At 29.2% G+C, this 22,724-nt stretch overlaps 4 protein-coding genes and 1 long non-coding RNA gene across 6 annotated transcripts; 2 read left to right on the top strand and 3 right to left on the bottom strand.

Annotated features, from left to right (window-relative positions):
* The first annotated feature begins 430 nt into the window (after positions 1-430).
* LOC112796707 (protein RKD5) lies at positions 431-3,485 on the top strand. 2 transcript variants are annotated; one of them, XM_025839287.3, is made up of 3 exons: positions 431-1,556; positions 2,418-2,699; positions 3,130-3,485. In XM_025839287.3, the coding sequence occupies exons 1-3, from the start codon at positions 1,539-1,541 to the stop codon at positions 3,223-3,225; spliced, it is 396 nt and encodes a 131-aa protein (XP_025695072.1). In that variant the 5' UTR covers positions 431-1,538; the 3' UTR covers positions 3,226-3,485. The 2 variants fall into 2 exon arrangements, with proteins under 2 accessions (XP_025695072.1, XP_025695088.1); XM_025839303.3 differs by having other exon boundaries at positions 443-1,556; positions 2,418-2,670.
* A 131-nt stretch (positions 3,486-3,616) lies between these two features.
* On the bottom strand, positions 3,617-4,675 carry LOC112796728 (uncharacterized). Its single transcript, XR_003199348.3, has 3 exons — positions 4,535-4,675; positions 4,052-4,167; positions 3,617-3,935 (listed from the first exon to the last, which is right to left on the bottom strand). It is a non-coding gene; the product is annotated as an uncharacterized lncRNA (long non-coding RNA).
* Positions 4,676-7,107: 2,432 nt separating this feature from the next.
* LOC112725623 (GDSL esterase/lipase At1g20120) lies at positions 7,108-9,998 on the bottom strand. The gene is made up of 5 exons (XM_025775487.2): positions 9,824-9,998; positions 9,409-9,539; positions 8,539-8,772; positions 7,565-7,820; positions 7,108-7,301 (listed from the first exon to the last, which is right to left on the bottom strand). Exons 1-5 carry the CDS (start codon positions 9,996-9,998, stop codon positions 7,108-7,110), a joined length of 990 nt encoding a protein of 329 aa, XP_025631272.2.
* A 1,279-nt stretch (positions 9,999-11,277) lies between these two features.
* Positions 11,278-15,488, bottom strand: LOC112803796 (GDSL esterase/lipase EXL3-like). Its single transcript, XM_025847282.3, has 5 exons — positions 15,165-15,488; positions 14,924-15,054; positions 14,541-14,774; positions 13,103-13,358; positions 11,278-11,657 (listed from the first exon to the last, which is right to left on the bottom strand). The coding sequence occupies exons 1-5, from the start codon at positions 15,469-15,471 to the stop codon at positions 11,464-11,466; spliced, it is 1,122 nt and encodes a 373-aa protein (XP_025703067.1). The 5' UTR covers positions 15,472-15,488; the 3' UTR covers positions 11,278-11,463.
* Positions 15,489-18,988: 3,500 nt separating this feature from the next.
* On the top strand, positions 18,989-22,706 carry LOC112796692 (rac-like GTP-binding protein RHO1). The gene is made up of 8 exons (XM_025839271.2): positions 18,989-19,343; positions 19,596-19,874; positions 20,547-20,634; positions 20,733-20,842; positions 21,006-21,069; positions 21,903-21,967; positions 22,066-22,131; positions 22,406-22,706. The coding sequence occupies exons 2-8, from the start codon at positions 19,776-19,778 to the stop codon at positions 22,505-22,507; spliced, it is 594 nt and encodes a 197-aa protein (XP_025695056.1). The 5' UTR covers positions 18,989-19,343; positions 19,596-19,775; the 3' UTR covers positions 22,508-22,706.
* Positions 22,707-22,724: the final 18 nt, after the last annotated feature.

Raw genomic sequence — 22,724 nt, 5'->3', positions numbered from 1 at the left:
TCTGCTTCAGTGGCTGTAGCTTGTAATTTTCCGTCAAAAACCTCACCTTTTTCGATTCCCTTTTTTTTCTCTCATTCATTCAACTTTTTCTAATTAAAGGGATGGTTAAATTTTTATTAACATCTTAACCAATGAAAAAGCAGCTAGCTTAGATGCATTTAACTATTTATGTAAAGTTACATAATATCTAGACCAATTATTGAATCGAGAAATTTAGAGCTTTGAAAATTTTAAAAATTTAACATGAGTTTATTAAATAATATATAATAAAATAACTTTTTATATATAATATATATTTTTAAAAAGCAACTTTTTAAAAATATTTTTAAATCAATTTTTTAAAGAACCACACCGATTTTTTAAGTTCCGGTTCATTATTCAACTCAATTAAAGAAGGAAAATAAATAAACGAATGGGATTTGCGTTTTATGTGAATTTTGTACTTGCGAATTGTGATGTTAAGCTTTTTTTTTTTTTTTTGAGTGAGAGAGAGATAGAGAGAGAACCTTTTTAGGCATGATTGTCGGAGGAGACAGCTAACGTTCGCACTTTATGCGCAGGTAACTGAGGTGAGGGAAGACCCTCTTTTTTTCTTTAGGTTAGGCCATGGCCATGATGAACGGGGCTGGATTGACTTTCTTACCCTGGGGTGTTCCCCCAGCTAAGTGGTGTTGATTGCGATGTGAGTGAGGGTGTCTCGGTCATTTCGTGTGGCTGAAAGCGAGTGTAGAACGATGGGTTTGGGTTGGGGTTGGATATCCGTTGGGGTCGAAATGTGGGGGGAACTTTTGGTTATGGTAATTAATTAAAAAATATTTATGATGCTACTATGGCACTATGTTAAATAAATTTAATTTGATATTACTAATAATTAAAAATTTTTGTAAAATTATTTAAATTTATTCTTTTAGATAATTATTTATATAATAGATACGAAAATTTATGCCAGAGAATATATTTATGCCACTGTCTCAATTCCTATGGTCCCCAACTTTTGGATGGATACCAAATTGGGCATATTTTGGTAGAGAAAGTATTATTCACATTCATTAATGGTTGAACTTTTGCCTTATAATCCCTCTCCTACACTCCCCTTGAAACTGGCATTTACTCGAAGAGTCACACATATCATGCCAGGCATGGGATTATTTGTAAAATGATTGATTTTGTATTTTGAATTTCACTTGTGCTTCACGTCAAGTGAAAGTACCAACTTAATTAATAGCATTGTTGATTTGTTCAAATCATTATGCCGCCTCCAATTGATAGAATGTTTTGTTTCCAGTTGTTTTTAACTGTCTGTAATGAACTTTTAGAAACCCGAAGCTTCAGACAATCCCAACCTTGCTGAGAGACCTCCGTGTGATATACAAATTGAAAAAGAGACAAAGATGTTCTATCAGACTCCACAGGGGAAGAACGCCAAGGAAACAATAAAGATTCCCAACCATTGAGAAAAGTGATTTCCGTGTTAATTCAGGACCTGAATTTTCCTCCTTATGAAAATGACATGTCCGAATCACCGAACAACAAGCTAAATGTTCAACCCTTTCCAGGTTTAGTCTTAATTACTCTCAATAATCTAATGGCACAAATTATTTAGCATTAAATGATTTAGCACAGTTATTGACATAATCTTCCAATCTGCAAATTTTCCGTGTTATAATATGTCCTAATTTTGACTGTCACAGCAATATTGTTTTTTGTTTCGTAACTGGATTCTATAGTTTTGTAACCTGTGAATTCCTTTTAGTCAAATCTTATTACAAATACTATTCAATGAAGAGCACTTTGGTGAAAGCAAGTAATAGTACTTTGAATTGAAGCATTTAAATTTTGGAGTAATCTCCCAATCTCATCCATGAACAAAACCTCAGGGACCAAGTAGTACCTCAATCTTAAAGTGGCAAATTTGTGTCTCATCTGATAAGTTCGACCCAAAATAAACAGGCATATTAGTCCTCTTGTACATATACGAATTTCGTATGGAAGACCTAAATTAACACCCTTTTCCAAATGGTGAGGAAAAAATTTGTCATTTATGAATTTTAGGGATACTTTATCCGCTTTATTTATTTATTTATTTATTTATTTGTCAAGATTTTACCTAGAAAATGAAGTGGTTTCAGCCATCCCTTTATGCCTACTTTTGTAAAATTTGCATCACTTTGTGGTTGTGGCCATTCAAATCTAACCTGCTGTATCATATTGCTTCTTAGTCGTTGTTAACTATACACTCTTAGTCTATAAGTGGGGTTGCTGTTTTTCTTTTTCATGTTTTATTGGTTCCATAGTGCATCATTCCTACCCATGCTTTTAAAATTTTGGTAGTTTTAAATACAGCATTTGGGAGGTTTATTCTTGCATTTATGCTTCACTATTGTTGAGTGGCTCTCGAATATAATCTGAATTTGTAGGAAGAAGCAAACAACCAAGAATCGGATGACAAGGCTGCAGCATTGGCGGCAATAGAGAAACGAAGGATGCGGGAGAGCGAAAAGGAAAACATAGAAAGGAAGCCATTCATGGACACACAAAGTGAGACTAGGAAGTTGAGGCAGGACATCTTCAAGAGAAGGCATCGAGCGCGAGCTCAGGTCAAACTTAATTCGACTGTCTCTAGCAGCAGCATTAGCAACAAAACTACCATTGAGACTTGGAACTTGGAAGGTTTCATATTGAAAATTATGCATCTCAAGGTTCTAAATTATAATTTTAGTCCACATTGGAAGTACTACTCTTTGAGGACTTCATACCCTTTTCTCTCCTATAAATGCTTTTTATTTAACCTTAAGAATTTTCTCTATATTCACCTTTCTTAGTTAGAAATTCAGGTGAATTTTTTTTTTATTTGAACTAGCACTGGAATTAGTTAAATAAAGCGTGTGTTTTTTCTCTGTATTCCAATGCGTGTGTTTTTAATTGTCCATTTGTCCTATCTGGTCACGAGCAAATTAATTTAAATTCACCCTCTCCAAAAAAGTATATTTTTTAATTTCATGGTCAATTTCAGCTGAATTTTTTAATTTTCTTTATAGATGTCTTTGATTTTAATATTTATTTGATCGTTTCATTTTGAGAAATCAGTGTGACGTGGCTGACTGTATTCTTGATTGGCATATAATGCAGCTTAGCACATTTCCTGGTCCATGGTGTGTGACAAAGAAACAGTTCCGACAGAAGCCGAGACTCAACCTCATTTGGTTTTTCACCCAACTCATCTAAATCTTTTTATGAATTATACAGCAGGAGTGAATTATACAGCAGGATTTCTTGTATGCGTAAATAATGCGATGTCTTTCTTTACAAAAGTATAGATGGTAAATGGGCTGATTTATGTACACAAAAACAATTGGATAAAAAATATTCTTATATTGCATCTTGCGACGAAGCTATAAATAAAATTGCAGTCCACAAAATGAGGGATTCGATGTATCACAAACGATGTTATGGTAGTGAAATACATTGTTATGATTTTTCGGCTACTACACTGGATTGGCTAAAGGCCTATTAAGTATTGTACACAAAATATTAAAATGTATATCAATGTCAATCAGTATGCTTTCTATAGGTCTGCTCAAAAGAGAAAAAACACAACCAAGTTATGCAATAACAATTCACAAAAGAATGATTTCATCATTCCCATAAAAGCTAAGCAGATACACTAGATTAACTACAAAAGCCATGAAGCTGTTTCATTTAAATATTTCGTTACAGCCAACAGGGTGGTGTGGGTCATAGACCTATGAATTTATATATATCAGAATTTACATGTGTTGCGTCTTGCTATTCAAGCTCGCAGAAAAGTCAACCAATCTGAACCATAATTGATGCAAAATCCAAATCAGATTCTCCTTCTAGTATTATAGAAAGATCACGATAAACTCTCAGCATTCAAGAGAACACAAAGTCGGTGAATTATCAAAGCACTTCGTCTAGAGCATTAAGAAAAAAATAATTTAATAGCTAAAGATAAAAATAAAAGCAAATACATAATTTTAGTGAAACTGCATAAATAAAGATTAAATTTTGGAACAAGAAAAAAGCATACTTCTCCAAAAGAGAATTGTCTACCCGAAATTTCTCCACCTGAGAAACAACAATCTACCGGAAGTGCTGAGGATCTTTTGCAATAGCTGCATGAACATCGAGAACTAGTAGTACATCCTGTTTAATTTTTTTTAATTACAAAAAAAGAAAGATGAATAATTGATAATATAGTAGTGCATGCTATATAGTCACAATTTTGATCGAGTTAGACTTTTATTTTTATTGTATACTTTAATTACGTTAGGACTTGAGAAAAAAAGTCTAAATATTGATAAAGCAAATTCAATACTCAGTATATAGTAAAAGCAAAAGCTTAATGTGATTTACCATTCTAAACTATATTCTGTTAATGACTTAATTATAGTACTAGACTCATTATACTCAACCCTAACCCATGTTTAAAATGGATACACATTTGCTATAGAAAAAAATATTCACACATATTTCTAAGCAGGAATTATTTCTAAAACACAAAATGCATTACCTTAATTATTAAGGTAGCTCCTTGATAAGTATCATGAATTTGATATCACAAGCTCATCAAAGATGACAATAGTAAAATCTGCATTCAATTTAGCAAATGACTAAACAAACATATTATGTTGGTTCTGCAAAAGAAGTAAACTGAAAATATAGTATTTATTGAAACAAGAATCATTTTCACAGATGTTTTCGACTTTTCGCTTTTGGTACCCTTCCATTATTTTCACAAGACAATCGGAAAAATCCAGAAATAAGAAGCCAAGAGGGGGGACTGGAAATTTGAAAAGCTTAATTAATTTTTTTCATGACAGCATAAGTATTCCACTATCACCAAATAGCCTCCACGCCACTAAATAAATCTCGTCATAGTACTATAGCTAGTTCCACATTTGGTACCGATTTCGCAAATCTTGGTTTGGTCTACTAGGAAAAAGAAATATAACCATCTTTTAACTCTGGCTCAATTCATGGTATGAGAGGTGAGACTGAAAATCATGTCAAAATGTGACTCAATGCAATTTCGCTTAACATATTGGATTAAGTTGAAATTCAGATTGAACCCTACTAAAACATGGTTTCTTAGCATTCTCAGTGCCATGCCTAACCAATTCCAATCATTATGACAAGGACTATGCTATCTAACTTAAAAAGGAACCCCCCGCCCCCTTCCCCAGCAAGATATAAATTGTGAGAACTAATAGCCCTGTTTCATACCTGTCTCAAGACTCAAATACAGAGTTACTAAAAGGCATAAACATGTTTAAAGAAGGATACGCAGATAGACATAGAAAAGGCAAAATGTCATTGTTCTAAGACAAAATATGCCCAATTTGGTATCCATCCAAAAGTTGGGGACCAGGAGAATTGAGACAGTGGCATAAATATATTCTCTGGTTATAAGTTCGGTCATATGAAAAACGATGAAGCTCTCGATTACACATGCAATGAACAGGAAAATTTGTTAGAACTCGCCAAATCATGAAGCAGCTTCTGATTGCGCGAAGGAAGCTGACGGCGAGACTCAATGCAAGAAGACAACGAGCACCAGGACCTGCTGCGTGTGCCGCCGGCGACGAAGAGCCCAACAAAGACGCGCGACTGTGTGCAAGAGGATGACGAGACAGAGAGCAAGAACGACGATCGGTCTCGAAGACGAGAAGAGGGACGACGACCTTGATTACGAGACCAGAGAGGGGAGAGAGAGCTTGCTGTGCGACGCCGAGACAGATGAGAGAGATCGAGTTCCAAGTGGGAGAGAGAGAGAGAAAATAGGAAGAGGGGAGAAGAACAGATCCAAGAGAGGGTTTCTCAAACCCAGTTGAACAACGAACAAATTTTTTTTTTTTGGTTTCTGATACATATTTTTATTCTATTGTTTAGATTATTTAAAACTATAAAATTCGGATTAATTGAATTCTAAAATTTGGTTGATTTAAAAGTATATTTTTGTCTAATCGAATAAAGTAAGTATGTTTAAAATTTTTTATAAAATTAAATAAAAAATATTTTTTATTTTTATTTAATTAAAATGATATTTTAGTAAAAGTTGTGATATAATATATAATTGTTTTTAAAAAAATTAAATGTTAATGTTAAAAATAAATTTCACATTACTTGTTATTATTTGTTTATATTTTAAATATGGATCCTGCTAGAAAGATAATGGACTATTTGTACAATGTGTACAATGGTTAATGAATTATAAAATGAACATCTTTCATACTATCTAGAATAACCATCCGAGTACTAGCGATAATAAACATCTTCGAATTCTTGACCTTTCGGATCTAGCGCTCTAATACCATGCATGATACCACTCATCCCAAAAATTTCAGCCGATGAAAAAAAGTATTATATCTCTAATACTCTCTAAACTTCCATTGTACATATTGTATAAATATTTCATTAGCTCTTCATACTTTTCCTTTAAATATATCAGTACCTATGAATTTATCTTTGTACCGTAACAAACACCTATATTTATTAGTTGATATAATGTAATCTGTTTAATTTGGTAACAATAATTAAGTAGAAGCTAATTAACTAAATACCATTATAGTGAAAGATAAATTTTCAATTCCCAAAATAGAGAAAATACCGGATGAATTACATGGTGCAGTGTTCTTTTTAAAAATACTGGATGAGCTGCATGGATGAGTAGTTGAAGGCTTGAAGCGCTGATAATTATTAATTTAATTATTAACAAGAATATATTATTATCGGATTTATTGAGAGACAAATTTAATAGTAAAAAACACTCAAAAATCTAATTTATAGCACCAAAGTTATCGATGGAAATTTTCCGATAATAACAACTTTTAGAGTTTTGTCAACTAAAAATTTATATTCGCTAGTAAATAATTATTTATGAAGTTTTTATTGTCTGATTTCGTTTCTTACTAAATTCAATAGTAAATAATTTTCCAGCGGATTTTTTAGTTATTCTGCCAATAAATCTGGCAGATTTTTTTTTGGTAGTGTTTAATTCATTGCAATAATCAAATCTTAGGTTCTAGCTAGTTTGGTACAATAACATGTATCATTCATTGGACAAATTAATATGGAAATTGAATTTTAGACAAATTGATCAATGGTCTTTTTGATCAAATCTGAGGTAAGAATGCCGTAAGTTCTCTCAGTAGGGTGATAACTATCCCAGAACACATATTTGGATGCATCTTTGCATATTTTCAATGAGAAAGTGCTACAAAATGGGCCAAGTTCCATACTTGCAATGCCACAGCATGCTCTATCCACGCTCTCAAATCCTGTTCCACAGTCACTTAACCAATTACTATATGTATAAAATTTCCCTAATACCAAAAAAAAAAAAAGAAAATATGTATAAAATTTCACATAGAACATGAATGTGAAACTTTTTTTAGTATATTAGACCTATAATTTCATTTATTTAAAATATTTATTATTTAAAAGTTTCAAATTATGTCCTTAACTTGTATAATTATTTTCAATCATAGTCTTATAGTTAAAATATTGTTTATATATGTATGTATATGTATAGAAAACTGACCAAATTGATTGGGGTGTTGAATGAGCATATTGAGTGAATTATGGACATCAAGGTATACAATTCTGGAACCAGAGAGGGTCTTCTTGAGAGCCATAAGTGATTGATTTAGCATGGAATTGTAGACCTGTGCTGCCTTTGTTACTGGTTCCACACATTTCCTTTTTATGCCTCCTCTCACTGTCCTCTGCATTGGGATGCATCCTAATGCTGATAAGCTCACTGTTCCAATCCTTCTTGCTCCCAATCGATATAGTTCCTTTTATTCATTCAATTCATCATCATCATATACTATTTGTTTGAATCTAACAATTCAACTTTTTCAATAGTTAAATGACTGATTATGGTAAAGTAGTGTTATTGATAAAGGAACATGAGACATATTATATATGCTCCTTGTATTAAATTAAGGTGGAAACTCAGGTACAGTCGACTTCACGTGAAGTTGATACTGAGAATCGTTAGATGATTTAACTGATTTGACTAAATTTTTATCTAACGGCTCTCAAATATCAACTTCACGTGAAGTCGACTTCACTTGAATTTTCACCTTAAATTAAACAGTTAAATGACTGATTAATCCGATTAAACCAATAGTCTATCTAATCAGAATCATAATAATATCACACACAATTCAATACTACTTGATTTGTATTACCCTTTGGGTTTGCATTTTAAGAAGTACCATATCTTCTAATATCACTTAACTTTAGGCCTAGGGGAGTTAAAAGAAAGAACCACTCATTAAACAAAAACACTTGTTAATAATCCGAAATTCATATTCATACAAACCACTAAATATTTTCTAGCATTATTCTTGCATTTGGAAATTTTAGGCCAAATTAAAACTACAAACCACTAATTTCATAAGTGAGAATAAAACTCTTATCCTATTTAACCAACAATTCAAGCTATAAGTATTATTCAAAGCTCTTCTAATATTCAATTGCATATGTAGTAATTAAGTATTTACATACCAATATAAATCTTGTTGTTAATCTGATAAGCCTTCTTGTATATTGTCTGACATTGTAATGGACTCTCCTATATGGTGTGAGAAAATATGTTCCTGCAATATCATTGCTTCCCATGCTGATGAGAACTATGCTCTTTTCAAGAATGTAAGCTGTTCTTTCTTCTCCCACAGCACCCTTAAGTTTTCCAATGTATTCTTTGAACATCTCTAATTGATCCTCTGTTGACAACACTGACTGATATATATAATAATATCATAAATAGAAAAGAAAATTGTTAGAGGATCTTGCAACACATACATAGTTTTAGAAGTAATTAAGGTTTTGAATGAGTTATTATACTTTAAAAATTTATAATCAAATTTACTATATATAGTATAATAAATTTTAAATAACTCATATATATATATAATTTAAGATTTTATTATTCTTTTAATTCTTATAATTTTATTAAATTTATAATTAGGTTCTTATAAATCTTTTTAATTAAATTTTTACGCTGCTTTTAATTTTGTAATTAGGTATTTATTAGTGTAAAAATTATTAGAATTAACAGAATATTTTTTGGCAAATTGAATGCACCCACAATTAAAACTTAATTAGATCTTTGATCACATATCTTTTGAAAGAAATATTTCGTTAATTTTAATATTTTTAACACAAAAATAATCTAATTACAAAAATAAAAATAGTGTAAGGATTTAATTAAAAAAAAGTATAAAGACTTAATTGTAAATTTGGTAAAAATATAGAGACCAACCAAATAATTAAACCATAATTTAAATATTTCGAGTTAACTAAGTGTTTATATTTTATGATATTTTTTCAACTATGATCTTAGAGACAATAATGGAGGAGTAAAGTGAAGATTACAGCTAGTTCAACTGTGAGAGGATCATATCCTGAACCAGCAGAGGCAAAGCTCACCCCACTTAAGAGATCTTCAATCTCCAAATCTGGATCAAGATAAGGTGGCAAGGAATCCTTAATTCCAAGTATTTCAACTGAAAAAAAAAAAATCCAAATCTTTTAGTACAAGTTTTTTTCTATTTGTGAGAATTCATAATAAGTATTTTATCAAAATGACAACTATTACCAAAAGAAAACTTGTTCTGAAGAGTAAGATAGATAGATATGAATAAAAAATAGTCTATTAAAATGTACTATTATTTTAACTAAAAAATCATATCAAAATCTTTTAAGGTGGTATGAAATGAAATATAGAAACAGAGTAGTGAATATTTAACTGACCACTGGAATAAGGCATTATTAGTTAATATTTAATTACCATAAAAATCTGAAGGAATTCTGCCATTGCAAAACCTTCCGGTGGATTCTTCTCCAAAGAAATCTCTGCCATAAGGTTTAAAATTGGACCTCAAAGCTGTTAGAATGTAATTGTTGTTGCCAGTATCCAAGATTGAATCACCAAAAGCTATTACAGCAGGAAATGAATAGTTCATATATGTAGGTTGTTGTGACGATTTGGCTACTGTCACAACAAATAATAAATAAAACAAAACTAGAAGAGGAGAAACATAATTATTGAAGGTTGAAAGCTTCATCATGTGATCATATGTGATTTAAATTTCACTCTTTTGGTTCCCCCTTTTTGGAATATAAATTTATATGTAGACAATATTTGTTGACTCAATCATCATGTATTGAAACATTCTGTTTAAGACAAAAATATTCATATTATAATAATATAAAAATTTTATTTGTACACTAAAATTAAACGCAAAAATTAGTTATTATATATTTTTATATAAATATATATAGTTTAATTTATTTCTAATGTATATTTTATATTTTAATACGTATTTTATATCAGTGACTAATTTTGTTGATAATAGAAATATGTATTTTCTCATGAAAAACATGTAACATTAATGTTAAACTTATATGTTAATTAATTGTAATTATTAACAAAATATTTGAGAGCTCTAGGTGTTACTTGTAAGTAAATGAAAATTAAAATATAGCAATTTTAAAAATTTGTGAAAATCTTATTTAAATGTTAAAATAAAATTTTTTATCTTCCTTCAATATAAGTCAAAACTTAAATTTGCATTATAAGGTTACTAATTCTAGATTTTGTCTCATTGGTGAACAGATTTCATGGTATGATATAGTTATATTACACTCATTTGGAGATCTTTGTTCTTCACGTAAGATAGGTCATACATATGTTGTGTTTCCCTAAATACATTCTCCCATTGATTGGAAAAGGAAAACCAAATAGGTCAAAAATTGAGGTCATGCATTTGATGCTTGGAGACAATCACCACTAATGATGGCAAAGGAAATTTTGATACTCCAAGAATGCACACACAAAACTTTAGAAAATAAACTAAGGAGAAGTTTAGTTTTTTATAAAAAAAAAAACACTCAATAAATTTTTTATACCTACAAAAATGGTATGAATTGTGTTTGTTATGTTGTTAGAAAAATTATATAAAACTACCATTACTATTAGAATTTAATTTTAAGCACCGTCAATATTAAATAATTTTATATGTGTACCCAATCATATAATACCACATTAGCAAAATAAATTTTTTTTTATATCGACTATGAATGATTATACAAAAAAAAATGAATATAATTACACAATTACGTGGGTATACCAAAATTAAACTCTTATTATTACAAAACTAAAATTCTATTCACTAGTCTTAAATTGAAAACCTCATTTAAATTAATATAATATTGGAATAAAAAGTATATGATGCACTTGAATAAACACAACAATGGTTTTAATTAATGCAAGCAATTCTTCCCATTATTATTACACGTATAATAATGTTCTCCTAATTAAGGGTCATTGACCCTTACTACTAAAATTGAGGACTTATGAAAACACACTATGGCATGAGAATTAAGAATATATATAATAATCATAATTAATTTTTATAATAATTGTGGTCAAAAGAAGTCTTTGATTTTGTGATCAAGAATCAAAGAACTAAGCACAAAATAAGCCTTTTGAGTAGGATGATAACTATCCCAGAAAATGTAATCAGAGTCGTTGGAACATGTGTTAAGGCTGTAACGGTTGCACAATATGCTCACTTCTATGTTCCCTGTGCCACAGCATCCTTTCTCTACCTCGGCAAAACCTGAGCCATTAAAACTAAAATTATTATCCAAAAAGGTAATAATAATTTATTACAAGTTACAAGAAAGTTATTCAAAATAGACCTTATTCTTACATGCTCCTTGTAAAAATAGTACTGTACTTTTTTTCTAATTAAATAATTTTGAATTTCTATTTGTTTATTTTATATCAATAGTAGTTTAGTTTTAGAAGGATAACTTGCTAATAAATAGGTTAATTATTTTTTTGGGAAAGATTATAAGAAAAATAAAAGTCTAAAATTTACTAATTTCTTTGTTACTTTTAATAGTAGGTTATTTTATAAACAGCACTATATTTTTTATTTTTTCTAAAGTGCATTAGTATTCACTATTTAATAGACTTGGTAAAATACATAGTACTTTTATATGTAACAATTTTTTATGTAGTTAAAATTGATTTTTTAATAGAAAATACTCTACAAATATGTAAAAAGGTTATTTTTAACATATATATATATATATATATATATATATATATATATATATATATATATATATATATTCAGAGAAAGCTAAAACAAATGAATCCTTACTTTATTTATACAAAAGTTGATACATCATTTTGCTCATTAAAAGTATTGAAATAATGTATTTCATATATATTGGAATTAAATTTTTGTTACTTTATTTCATGCATCCCTACCTACAAAATGAAATATCATATAAATAAAGGGAATTAATTGATTGATAATGGAAAACTTTAAATATTATATGACTTATCAATGAACAACAATGATGTGCTATTTTTTCTTTATTATTTATTAATACACAAGTGTTATTCTACAAAAGTAATGTCACATATCATGTACAAAGAGTATTAATTTCTCCTCGGCCATGTTTCAACTATATTTTTCTATTTAAGTTGGTAGTTGAGGGTATTCTCATGCTAATTATTTGTGAGTCACATGGAAAGTGCATGAAGGAGCAACTAAGTAACACATATACTCCCAACAATTATATGAACATGGAACAACTAAAATTACAACTTAACTTTAGGTTAATTTGTGCTTTAATTAACAATTAAATTAAACTATGTTTATGTTAATTCAAATAATAACGAATTTCATTCAACTCGACACTGCAATAAAAGTAGCAGATAACTACAACTTATTAGTAGCGGTTTTGACAATTGTCACAAGCTGCTATCTTTTTGTAGTATATGAATCAACCTTTTTGTCTAAAGCGAAAACTTATATGAAGTTGTCTTCTTTTGAAATTAATATTTGAAAATTAATTAAACTTGTTAAATTATCTGACGATTTTTAAATATTAACTTTATATGAAGATATTGAGAATTTTTACCATTGTCTAATAATAAGTGAGGATATATTTGTTTAATGCCTCATAATATATAGCTTTTTATTAAAAAAATAAAAATACTTGAATGAAATTGTGATCAATTAATTAGTAGTATATATATGATTACCATATTTTGTAGGGTTTTGAAGCATGTCAAGGAATGGATTGTAGGAATCAAGATAGACAAATCTAGCATCTGGAAACTTCTTTTGAAGTGCATCCATTTGGTTGGAGAGCTTTGAGTTAAAAAGTATTGCTGCTTGGTTTGTAGAATATGAACATGCTCTAAGGATGCCTCCACTAATTGTTCTTTGTGAGGGCACACAACCTATAACCGGTACACCAAACACTCCAATCCTTCTTGCTCCTAATTCATAAAGTTCCTATAATATCACAATATCAAGCTTCATATATATTAACAAGAAATTTCTCTAAAATAATAATAATTAATAATAATAATAATAATAATAATAATAAAAGAAAGATATATATATATATATATATATATATATATATATATATATATAATCTATTAAAAATTAAAGGAATTTTTTTTGAGATGATTACTTACGTACAATTATTTTTATGTGAAATTGATAATTAAAAAATGTTAGATAATAATTTAGTTAAACATATTAAATCATCTAATGAATCTAAACTATCAACTCCACATAAAAAAAACATAAACATTGCATGTGAATTTTCATCTTTTGATACTCTCAAATCTATTTATAAAGGTACAAGAAACTTTCATAATAGTTGTCATTTAATTGTAAGTCTTTAGTGTAATTAAGAAAATATTTTAAAATTTAGTGCAATTTTTTTAACCTTAAATTACTAATAATAAGATTATTCTTAATTTTAATTTATGGTAAGTATAGGATAAATCTCTAAACTTAAAATGTCTATAAAATTTGGACAAAATAACAAAATTTTTCTTGTTTGATACAGTGATTTAGCCAAGATGTGGACAGCAGAGAAATTCAAACAATAATTAAATCCATGTTTCATGTATAAATAGCATAGTAGTTCTATGTTTGTTTATTCATATTCCAAATTTGTTAATTTCATATTTGAAAAAAGAAAAGGAATTTTAGCTAGCAATGTAGTGGAACTAAGACTACATACATATAAACAGTTTTAAAGAAGATGCAACTGCCACACTGCTAGACCTAATTTTGACAAATAACATAGTATGAAATAGTAACATAACCTAAGATTAGAAAAAATTCACAACTATAATTTATCATTGCATTTATAAGGTAACTAATAACTTTGGAATGAACAATATTCAAGCACATGCATTGGTATTTTCAGCATCAAAAAATTCGTAAAACAAAAATTTTTAGCCAAAAAGGGTCAAAATTGATTATTTTTTACTTTATTTAATATATCCTAATAAATAAATGTTAAATAAAACAAATTTAGACTATTTGGACTATTTTTGTTTTCTCCCTAACATATAGATTCATCAGCATAATATATAGTTTGATAATTAATTATCTTGTTACTACATACATTAAATTAAACGTGGGCATGTCTTAAATAATTATATCAAACCATACCTGAAAGAAATTTGAGGCTTCAGAGGCCATAAAATCTGTGTATGATGGAATATCATACTGAATTTTTCTAAATGGTGTCTGAACATAAGTGTTGGCAATGTCATCACTTCCTATGCAAATTATGTATATACTCTTTGACACTATCATTGATGTTCTGTTTTCTCCAACTGCTGCCTTAATCTTGTTTATGTACTCCTTAAACATGTTTAGTTGTTCTGTTAATGATATCACAGACTTACAATAAAGGACACAAAAGTAAACAAGAGTTAGGTTTCATATATATCATATGCTTAAGAAAATTAAATTATTTTCAGAAAATGATAGATATTGTAGAATAATGAAAATAGGGTGTTTATATAAAGGTTCATAAATAATTTATTTACCATTAATTTGGATGTTAGAGGATCATATCCGGCACCACCGGAGGCGAAGCTTACGCCGGTGAGGAGATCTTCAAGTTGCAAATTCGGATCAAGGTAAGGTGGTAAAAGTTTCTTCACTCCAAATCTCGCAGCTGAAAAATTAAAATTAATATTAAAAAAATAAAACATACTATTTTGTTAGGTTATATGTATTTATAATTATAAAATATGCATAATTGTAGATTTAAGGATAATTTCTTACCAATAATATCTGATGGGACTAAACCATTGCTGAATCTTCCGGTTGGATAATTTCCGTCACCAAAATCTCGTCCGTATGGTGAGAAATCACACTTGACAATAGTACTGATATAATTGTTGTTGCCAGAATCAACTATGGAATCTCCAAACACAATCACTGCTGGCACAGTTTCATTGTTTGGTAGATTTTCAGCAGAAACATGTTGGAATAATATGATGATGGCAATGATGAGAATGGAAGAACAACACCAAAGAATTGCTTGAGACAATTGAAAAAGAAGCTTTTGCAAGAGTAGTGATGGCCTCATTTGTTTTATGATATTAGTTTCTTACCTTTCTTTTCCAAGAAGTCTCGTATATATATAAGAACTGATATATTGTATCCAAGCTATGTAAAACCACTTATAAAAAATTAAATTTATTGTTACTTATTTTTTATTGAAAAATTCCATGTGGATGCCTCCATAGAGCAAAAAATATACACAAATATCATCAGCAAGAGATCTAGAAATATTATTATGGGGCCGATAATATATATAATATTAAAAAATTATGCAAAAAATTATATAATATAAAATGTATTACAAAAATATATCGATAGAGAATATATTTTAAAATACAAAAAATATTTATTTATTTTTTATTAATAAAGTGGTCGATTTTTTGTATTATAAAATTCATCGATAATAGAATCTGTGTCAAATTTTTCAGTAATTTTTTTAATATAATTAAAATACAATTAGCAAGAAATTTATCTTTCATTTTGACTCTGAGTTATTCTTCACAACATTCATAGCTAAAAAAGATTTTTCAGTTATAGTAGTTGAAACATAAAGAATTAATACCAAAATGAATCAAGAAGGACGCTCACAAGAAAAAAAAAATTCACTTTATGAAATTTGAAAATTTTTATTTAATTTAAAAGTATTAATAATAATATCTTTTCAGATTTTTTTAATATTATTACTTACTTTTTAGATATTAGAAATCATTAATATTTAAGTTAGATTAGATTTTTATTTATATTAAACTAAATACTAAATAAATTTTTAAAAAAATTAAATTATATTTAATAACTTATTACTATTAATTTTTTTTTAAAAAGTTGGAGGGCCAAGACCTCCACTCGCCCCTGGTATGTCCGTCTCTGAATATGATATGTTCTCTTTAAATACTATATGAAAATATATGTTAAATAAATATGCCATCATAATTATATAATAAAAGATAACTTGAATAAGAAATAATAATATAATAAGTAAAAAATTATTGATATGAATTTTTTATCTTGATTTTTTCAAATAACAAAAATTTTAGCATAATATATATATGAATATTGAAAGAATTAGTATTTAATTTTCTTTTTTTAAATATTTTTTTTAAAAGTTAATATCTCTTAGGTAAAAATTATATATAAGCCACATATCATCTTAACAAATTCATTTTATTATTATTTTTATACATATTTGATAAATAAAAAAATAAATTATTAATAGACACAATAGTATTAATACAGTAGTATATATAATTAAAACAAATATAATGTGACTTGAATGCAAATACCTAGTATATATTGATATGGATAAAGTAGGTATATACATAACCAATTAATACCTTATAAAGTATCCTTTTCATCATTGGGCAAATAGAAATATATACCAGACTCATACACAAAGCTATTATAAGTAATTGAAGGAAAGAAGACACTCCATGCATCCAATAGATGAGTCTTGTAAGTTAAGCATGCACATCATCACTAATATTATTATTATTTTTTTTAGTTTTCCGCAGTATTTTCTAATCCGATAGGTCAATAACTAATCCGTCATAAATCTAAACTCCATTTAAGGGTCTGGCCAATGGGTTGCTACATGCACAAGACGAGATTCGAACTCCCGACACTTGTTTAAGTGGACGAGTGAGTTGATCAGTCGACCAATTCAAGTTGGTTATATTAATTTATTTATTTTGGTGATTCTATCAATTTGGATTTCATATATATTATTTTTGAATACCAAGAAACTTTTCTAAATTAAAAAGAAAGTGTATGATAAATGATACTGCAATACTTGGGCCAGTAGTTAATGTTTAAAATTAATTTTACATTATTATTGAGTGAATTTCAATGCAAGAATATAATTATTATGTTATGTTATCACTAATGCATTAACAATAACTAACTATAGAAAGGCTTATTGGAATTGAGTATGTAATTTGATATGATAAACACCTTTGTTGTAAAATAATATATGATACTATACGTCTATACCATATAATAATACACATTAATATAAGATCACCAATCATCTCTTCTCTCTCACGTGATTAAAAGAATGATTATGTTTGATTTAAAATATAGAAAACATATATTTGCATTTTTGGTTATTGACAAGAAATAAACTTATATTATTTCATCATCAAAATTCAATAACCAGCAACCGTGTTTTTATATGCGAATTAATTAAACTGAAAAATAAAGACAAAAAAACTATCATATTAACAAAATTTATATACAAATTAAGGATCTCTTTTACTCTTTACTATGAATCCTATCTATACAGGTTTTGGCATAAGCATATAATACATCAAGTAATCCAAATTAGTCACAAAATTTTCATGGGCCATTAATTTATATTTTTTTTTTGTTGGTAATCAATTTATAATTTTATATCATGGTTGAGCTTCCTTACTCGTTGGAACATATTTAATACATAATACGCTTATTTTTAACGTAACATGCATATAATAATGTAACTATCAATATATACTTGACAAAAGTAATTATGCAATGCCATAACGTAGACTTCTGCTGAAAGCTCATTTTATGATCATTACTTCATCAACTTCTTCTTTATATTACTATTATTATGAGTTTAATTTTAATATACTAAGAGTGTAAAATATTTTATATAATTGTTTAATTATATTAATTTTTTTAGATGATCATTTATGTAATTAAAGTAAAAAATAGTTAATTTTGTTAATGTATTATTACGTAATTATTACATATATGCATAAAATTACTTATCAAAATAAAAATTTATTATTGAAAAATATAGAAATTATATTAATATATTGTGTACGCTTTTTGAAGAGAAATAATATAAATAAAGAAAAAGGAAGAGGAGTATGAAAAAGGCAAAAAAAACGTAGACGTATATATGAGTATTTATAACAAGACTTAGGTGGACTTATTAAAAACATTTCATTGTCTAATATTTATAAAAAAAATATACTATTGTTTAGTTAAATTAGATTTTGGGATAGCCAAGAAATTTATTTTGCTTCACTTCATTATAACACATTAACACCACACAATTAATATTTTTTTTTTAACTTTTTGTCCCTTTGGGGTCTCCCTCCTTATTTTCTGCTAAATTTTGTGCAAAAGCCCACCATCGTTAAAACTTAAAAAGGTAAAAACGATATTAAAAAAAAAAAAAAAGAAGCAAATACATTGTTTGTAATTGTGAGTATCTCTCTAAAGTAGTCTTTGACATTGGTATTATATATCAAAATGGTTCAGGCCAGGGAATTTAAATTGTACTAATTATATCTGAAATTCATAAAAACATACCATGTTAGTCATTGATTCTTTTTCTGTTAGCAATATACTAACTTGATTTGATGATATAGCTTGATTTTATTATATGTGGTCAAATTATGATATTGCACATACTAATAATTTATGTATGTCATTAAAATACGTCAGTATATTATTAATAGAAAATGAATTAAGAACTAACCTAGTATATTTTTGTTAATTTTCAAAATATAATTAGTAAATTAAGTTTTTAGAACGATTTTAGACGCAGACGCCCATTTGAGGACTACTCTAAGATTCTGTTTGTGTCAAGTTCCAAATATTATCGACAGCAATCCTATTTTACTTGCAATTTAAAAATTTTTTACTAACACATTTTATAAAAAAATTTATCGGAAATATAGAAAAAAGAAAAGAAAAAAAAAAACCAACCAATGAAAACGAGAGAGAGAGAGAGAGAGGGGTTAAACGAGTTTATTGGCGAAGCGAAGATTGGTTCGCTCAACGAACGCTTCAACGGCAAAATTTCCCGGGCGAAAAAAAGAGGAGGGGGTTCGTGTCTCTCTCTTTGATCTCGTTCTCGCAACAATTCCCTTCATTCCCTTCTCACGCGTAGTTTTCCATCTCCACCATAAGGTTTAGGGTTTCTTAATTTCCATTTTCCTCTTTCAAATTCCCCCTAATTTCTCATTTCGTTACAATTTCAGTTTTTTTTTTTTGTCCATTTTGAAAGTTCATTTTGATTGCTGTCCTCTTGCATTTTCCGGTTGAGCTTGTTCCCAATTTGATTTGTCCATTTTCAAAATTCCACCTTTTCCCCCCTTTTTGTTCCTGATTGTTGATGGACATTTCTGGATTTTTTTGTTTTTCTTCTTTTGGATGGTACAGACGGTGATTAATTGAAGCGTGAGGAAGTTTCAGCAAGTGGAGGAGAGAGAGAGAGACAGAGAGAAGAAAAAGGGGTGTTGTTGTTTGTGTGTTGTAGAGTGATTCAGAAAAAAGGGGTCCTCAGGTGAAAGATCTGAGGCTTTTAGGTTTTTGAGGGTGTAATCGAAGAAGAAGAAGAAGATGAGCGCTTCAAAGTTCATCAAGTGCGTTACTGTTGGGGATGGAGCTGTGGGCAAAACTTGCTTGCTAATATCCTACACCAGCAACACCTTCCCCACCGTAATTTCTCTTCCTTTCTCACTTTTTTCTGTTTTAATTTTTGCCCTTTTTTAAATGTATCTGCTGTAAAAATATTTAATTTTTTCCCTTTTTGAAGTGAGAATGTCATTGAAAAGTGGATCCCCCCCCCCTTTTTTTTTCCGGGATGTTGTGATGATTGTCAAAATTTTGTTTCTCAACTCAAATTGTGAAATGTTACTAAATAAGAATGATGAGTGACCTCAGGATTCAAAGTGTTCAAGGAAATTTGGAGTATGCCTTTTCTAAGGAGGCAGTGATTTTGAGTTAGGACTGGTTAATTTGGGAAGTTGGGTTGGCAAACAATTAATGAGATGAAATGAATGGAAATGTCTCTTACTTTAAGGGTAAAAAATATGTACGCAAATGTATATCTCTCCATTTCATGGTGGGGGAGTAATGGAAGATGTCTAATATGTGTAGTAAATGAAATGAAATTGGTTTCCTTGAGAGAGTTTTAATGATTATACATAGGTGAAGAAATCAATGTTTGCCATTCCTGTCTGGATTGTTCTGCATATAATGATTTGTTCTTCTTTGAATTTTTTATTGTATTGTAACCTTGTAATGTGATATATCATTTAGTTTATTTGTACTTATTGAAAAAAAGAGAGATGGTTATAATTTTTCTATCTCCCTTTTGCTTGGAAACAGGATTATGTGCCAACTGTTTTTGACAATTTCAGTGCAAATGTTGTTGTCAATGGAGCCACAGTTAATCTCGGTTTGTGGGACACTGCAGGTAACCCTACATATTTACCCTTCTTTTTGGTTTTTTATTGTGTTGTTTTGTGGAAGATATTTCTTTTTGGATTTTTATTGTGTTGTTTTGTGGAACAGGGCAAGAGGATTATAACAGACTACGACCTTTGAGTTATCGTGGTGCCGATGTTTTCATATTGGCTTTCTCTCTCATAAGCAAGGCCAGTTATGAAAATGTTTCCAAAAAGGTACTTAGCCTATTGTGTTCCTATAATCCTAGTTTTGCGATAGTTTAAATTGTTCTTTTGCATAAGCCCTTTTGATATGTATAGAGCTTTCTATACGAGCTATAATTAACAATCTTTACTAAAAGTTTCTGATGAATTGAATATGTGTTGTTTGGTTTTCCAGTGGATCCCAGAATTGAAACATTATGCACCTGGTGTCCCCATCATTTTGGTTGGCACAAAGCTTGGTAAGTTTCTTGCTGTCTATTGTGTACCTCATATTTGTGATATCATGCATTTTGTCCTTACTTTCTTCTAGCACATTAACCGATGTTGATAATCATTTCGGGTTATAAAATGGTAGACCTAATTTTGTGGATTCACTGTTTTCAAGAAAAAGGTGGAGGATTGTTACCCCAAATTTGCTCATATGAGCCTCTTTTGGTAGTTATGGTCATATTGTTTGTTTCTAATTGGGCATCGTGCTATAACTTTTCAGACTTGTTTCTATGGTCTGGTATGTTTTGCTGGAGTGAGTTCATGAATACTTTACATTGACCGGTTTGAAACCTAACAGTTGCTGGGAGGGTCTCATATGATCATATCTTCTTTAAACTTCATATCGATGGTCTTAGCAGCAAACTTTTTTATAACGTTTAAACTTTTTAAAAAATTATTACATACTCAATAAGTCTATATGATGATTGTGTTTAGTTCTGTTTTCTCCAATTGCCTGTTATATTAACGACCAGATTGAAGGCACTGGTTGAGTCTAGTGCAGTTTTCATGCTTGACTTCGTATTGGATGAGCTGTGAGATGAAAATGTTCTAATATCCGGCATTAATTTATTGTGTTGTTCATAATATAGTTGTTTGAACTTTTGGATACATTCGCAAATCAGTGTATCTAGATGCAACTTATATTTTAACACATTGATTTATCAATATGGAAATGAGGGTTTTATATTTACAAACAATCTAGTAACGATTGTTTTAAGTCTTCCTGATCTGAGCATGTTCCATATAATGTTCTCTCAGCTAAGATGTGCCCCTTATTGTTGTGTTATTTGAAATAAAACAGATCTTCGGGATGACAAGCAGTTCTTCATTGACCATCCTGGTGCCGTACCCATCACTAATGCTCAGGTGAATACTGTTTCTGGCTCCCCTCTAATTGTTCTAAACTCCTATGACACGTTCGTCATTAAAAATCTGAAATTTGCATTTCCTTCCTTGCTTTTAAGGGAGAAGAGCTCAGGAAGCTTATCAATGCACCAGCTTACATTGAATGCAGTTCAAAATCTCAGCAGGTGCATACTCTAATCCTTGTTCTTTGGTTGACGGATTATATCGGTTAAATATTTCTAGATGTTCTTACAGTTTTTAGGATCCTATATTGTATAAAACTTTTTAATCAAGCATTTCTCATTTACATCAATATAGTTTGCACAGTACAGGAACTTAATTGAAAGTTTTTGTACAATACAAAGACTTAGTTAAAAACACTAATTATAAGAACCTAATTAGATGGTACTTTGTAGAGCATAATGGTTATTCTAAAATCGATTTTCACGGTTAATGCAGAACGTGAAGGCGGTCTTTGATGCGGCTATTCGAGTTGTTCTTCAACCTCCTAAGCAGAAGAAAAAGAAGGGTAAAGCACAGAAGGCCTGTTCAATATTGTAATTCGACTAGGGTTCTAAAAAGAAAGATCCGTATATGTCTCCTACTTGTATTTCCTTCCCTCCCTCCTACTTGTATTTCCTTGTCTCCTCTTCCCTTCTTCCTTTTCTTCATTCCCCTTTGCAGTTGAAGAAGTTGGTGTCTATGTGAGTTTATTATCTGTCATATATTCCAAAAGAAGAAAAAAAAAAACTTCCTTGAAGCTTAAGGTTGTTGATGC

This window comes from Arachis hypogaea, chromosome 1 (genome assembly GCF_003086295.3).
Source record: "Arachis hypogaea cultivar Tifrunner chromosome 1, arahy.Tifrunner.gnm2.J5K5, whole genome shotgun sequence".
Lineage (NCBI taxonomy): Eukaryota > Viridiplantae > Streptophyta > Magnoliopsida > Fabales > Fabaceae > Arachis > Arachis hypogaea.
This window is presented reverse-complemented; position numbering and strand designations above follow the sequence as displayed.

Excerpts from the sequence above, each read along its gene's own strand:
- LOC112796707 (XM_025839287.3), top strand. Across the intron at positions 2,700-3,129 it reads TGAAAATTATGCATCTCAAG|CTTAGCACATTTCCTGGTCC; the intron begins GTTCTAAATTAT and ends CATATAATGCAG.
- LOC112725623 (XM_025775487.2), bottom strand. The coding sequence starts at position 9,998 with ATGAACTATTCATTTCCTGCTGTAATAGCTTTTGGTGATTCAATCTTG. Across the intron at positions 9,540-9,823 it reads AATTCCTTCAGATTTTTATG|TTGAAATACTTGGAATTAAG; the intron begins GTAATTAAATAT and ends TTTTTTTTTCAG. Across the intron at positions 7,302-7,564 it reads TCAACACCCCAATCAATTTG|GATTTGAGAGCGTGGATAGA; the intron begins GTCAGTTTTCTA and ends ACTGTGGAACAG.
- LOC112803796 (XM_025847282.3), bottom strand. The coding sequence starts at position 15,471 with ATGAGGCCATCACTACTCTTGCAAAAGCTTCTTTTTCAATTGTCTCAA. Across the intron at positions 13,359-14,540 it reads AAGCCTCAAATTTCTTTCAG|GAACTTTATGAATTAGGAGC; the intron begins GTATGGTTTGAT and ends GTGATATTATAG. Across the intron at positions 11,658-13,102 it reads TCAAAACCCTACAAAATATG|GTTTTGCCGAGGTAGAGAAA; the intron begins GTAATCATATAT and ends TTAATGGCTCAG.
- LOC112796692 (XM_025839271.2), top strand. The coding sequence starts at position 19,776 with ATGAGCGCTTCAAAGTTCATCAAGTGCGTTACTGTTGGGGATGGAGCT. Across the intron at positions 19,875-20,546 it reads CCAGCAACACCTTCCCCACC|GATTATGTGCCAACTGTTTT; the intron begins GTAATTTCTCTT and ends GCTTGGAAACAG. Across the intron at positions 21,968-22,065 it reads TACCCATCACTAATGCTCAG|GGAGAAGAGCTCAGGAAGCT; the intron begins GTGAATACTGTT and ends CTTGCTTTTAAG.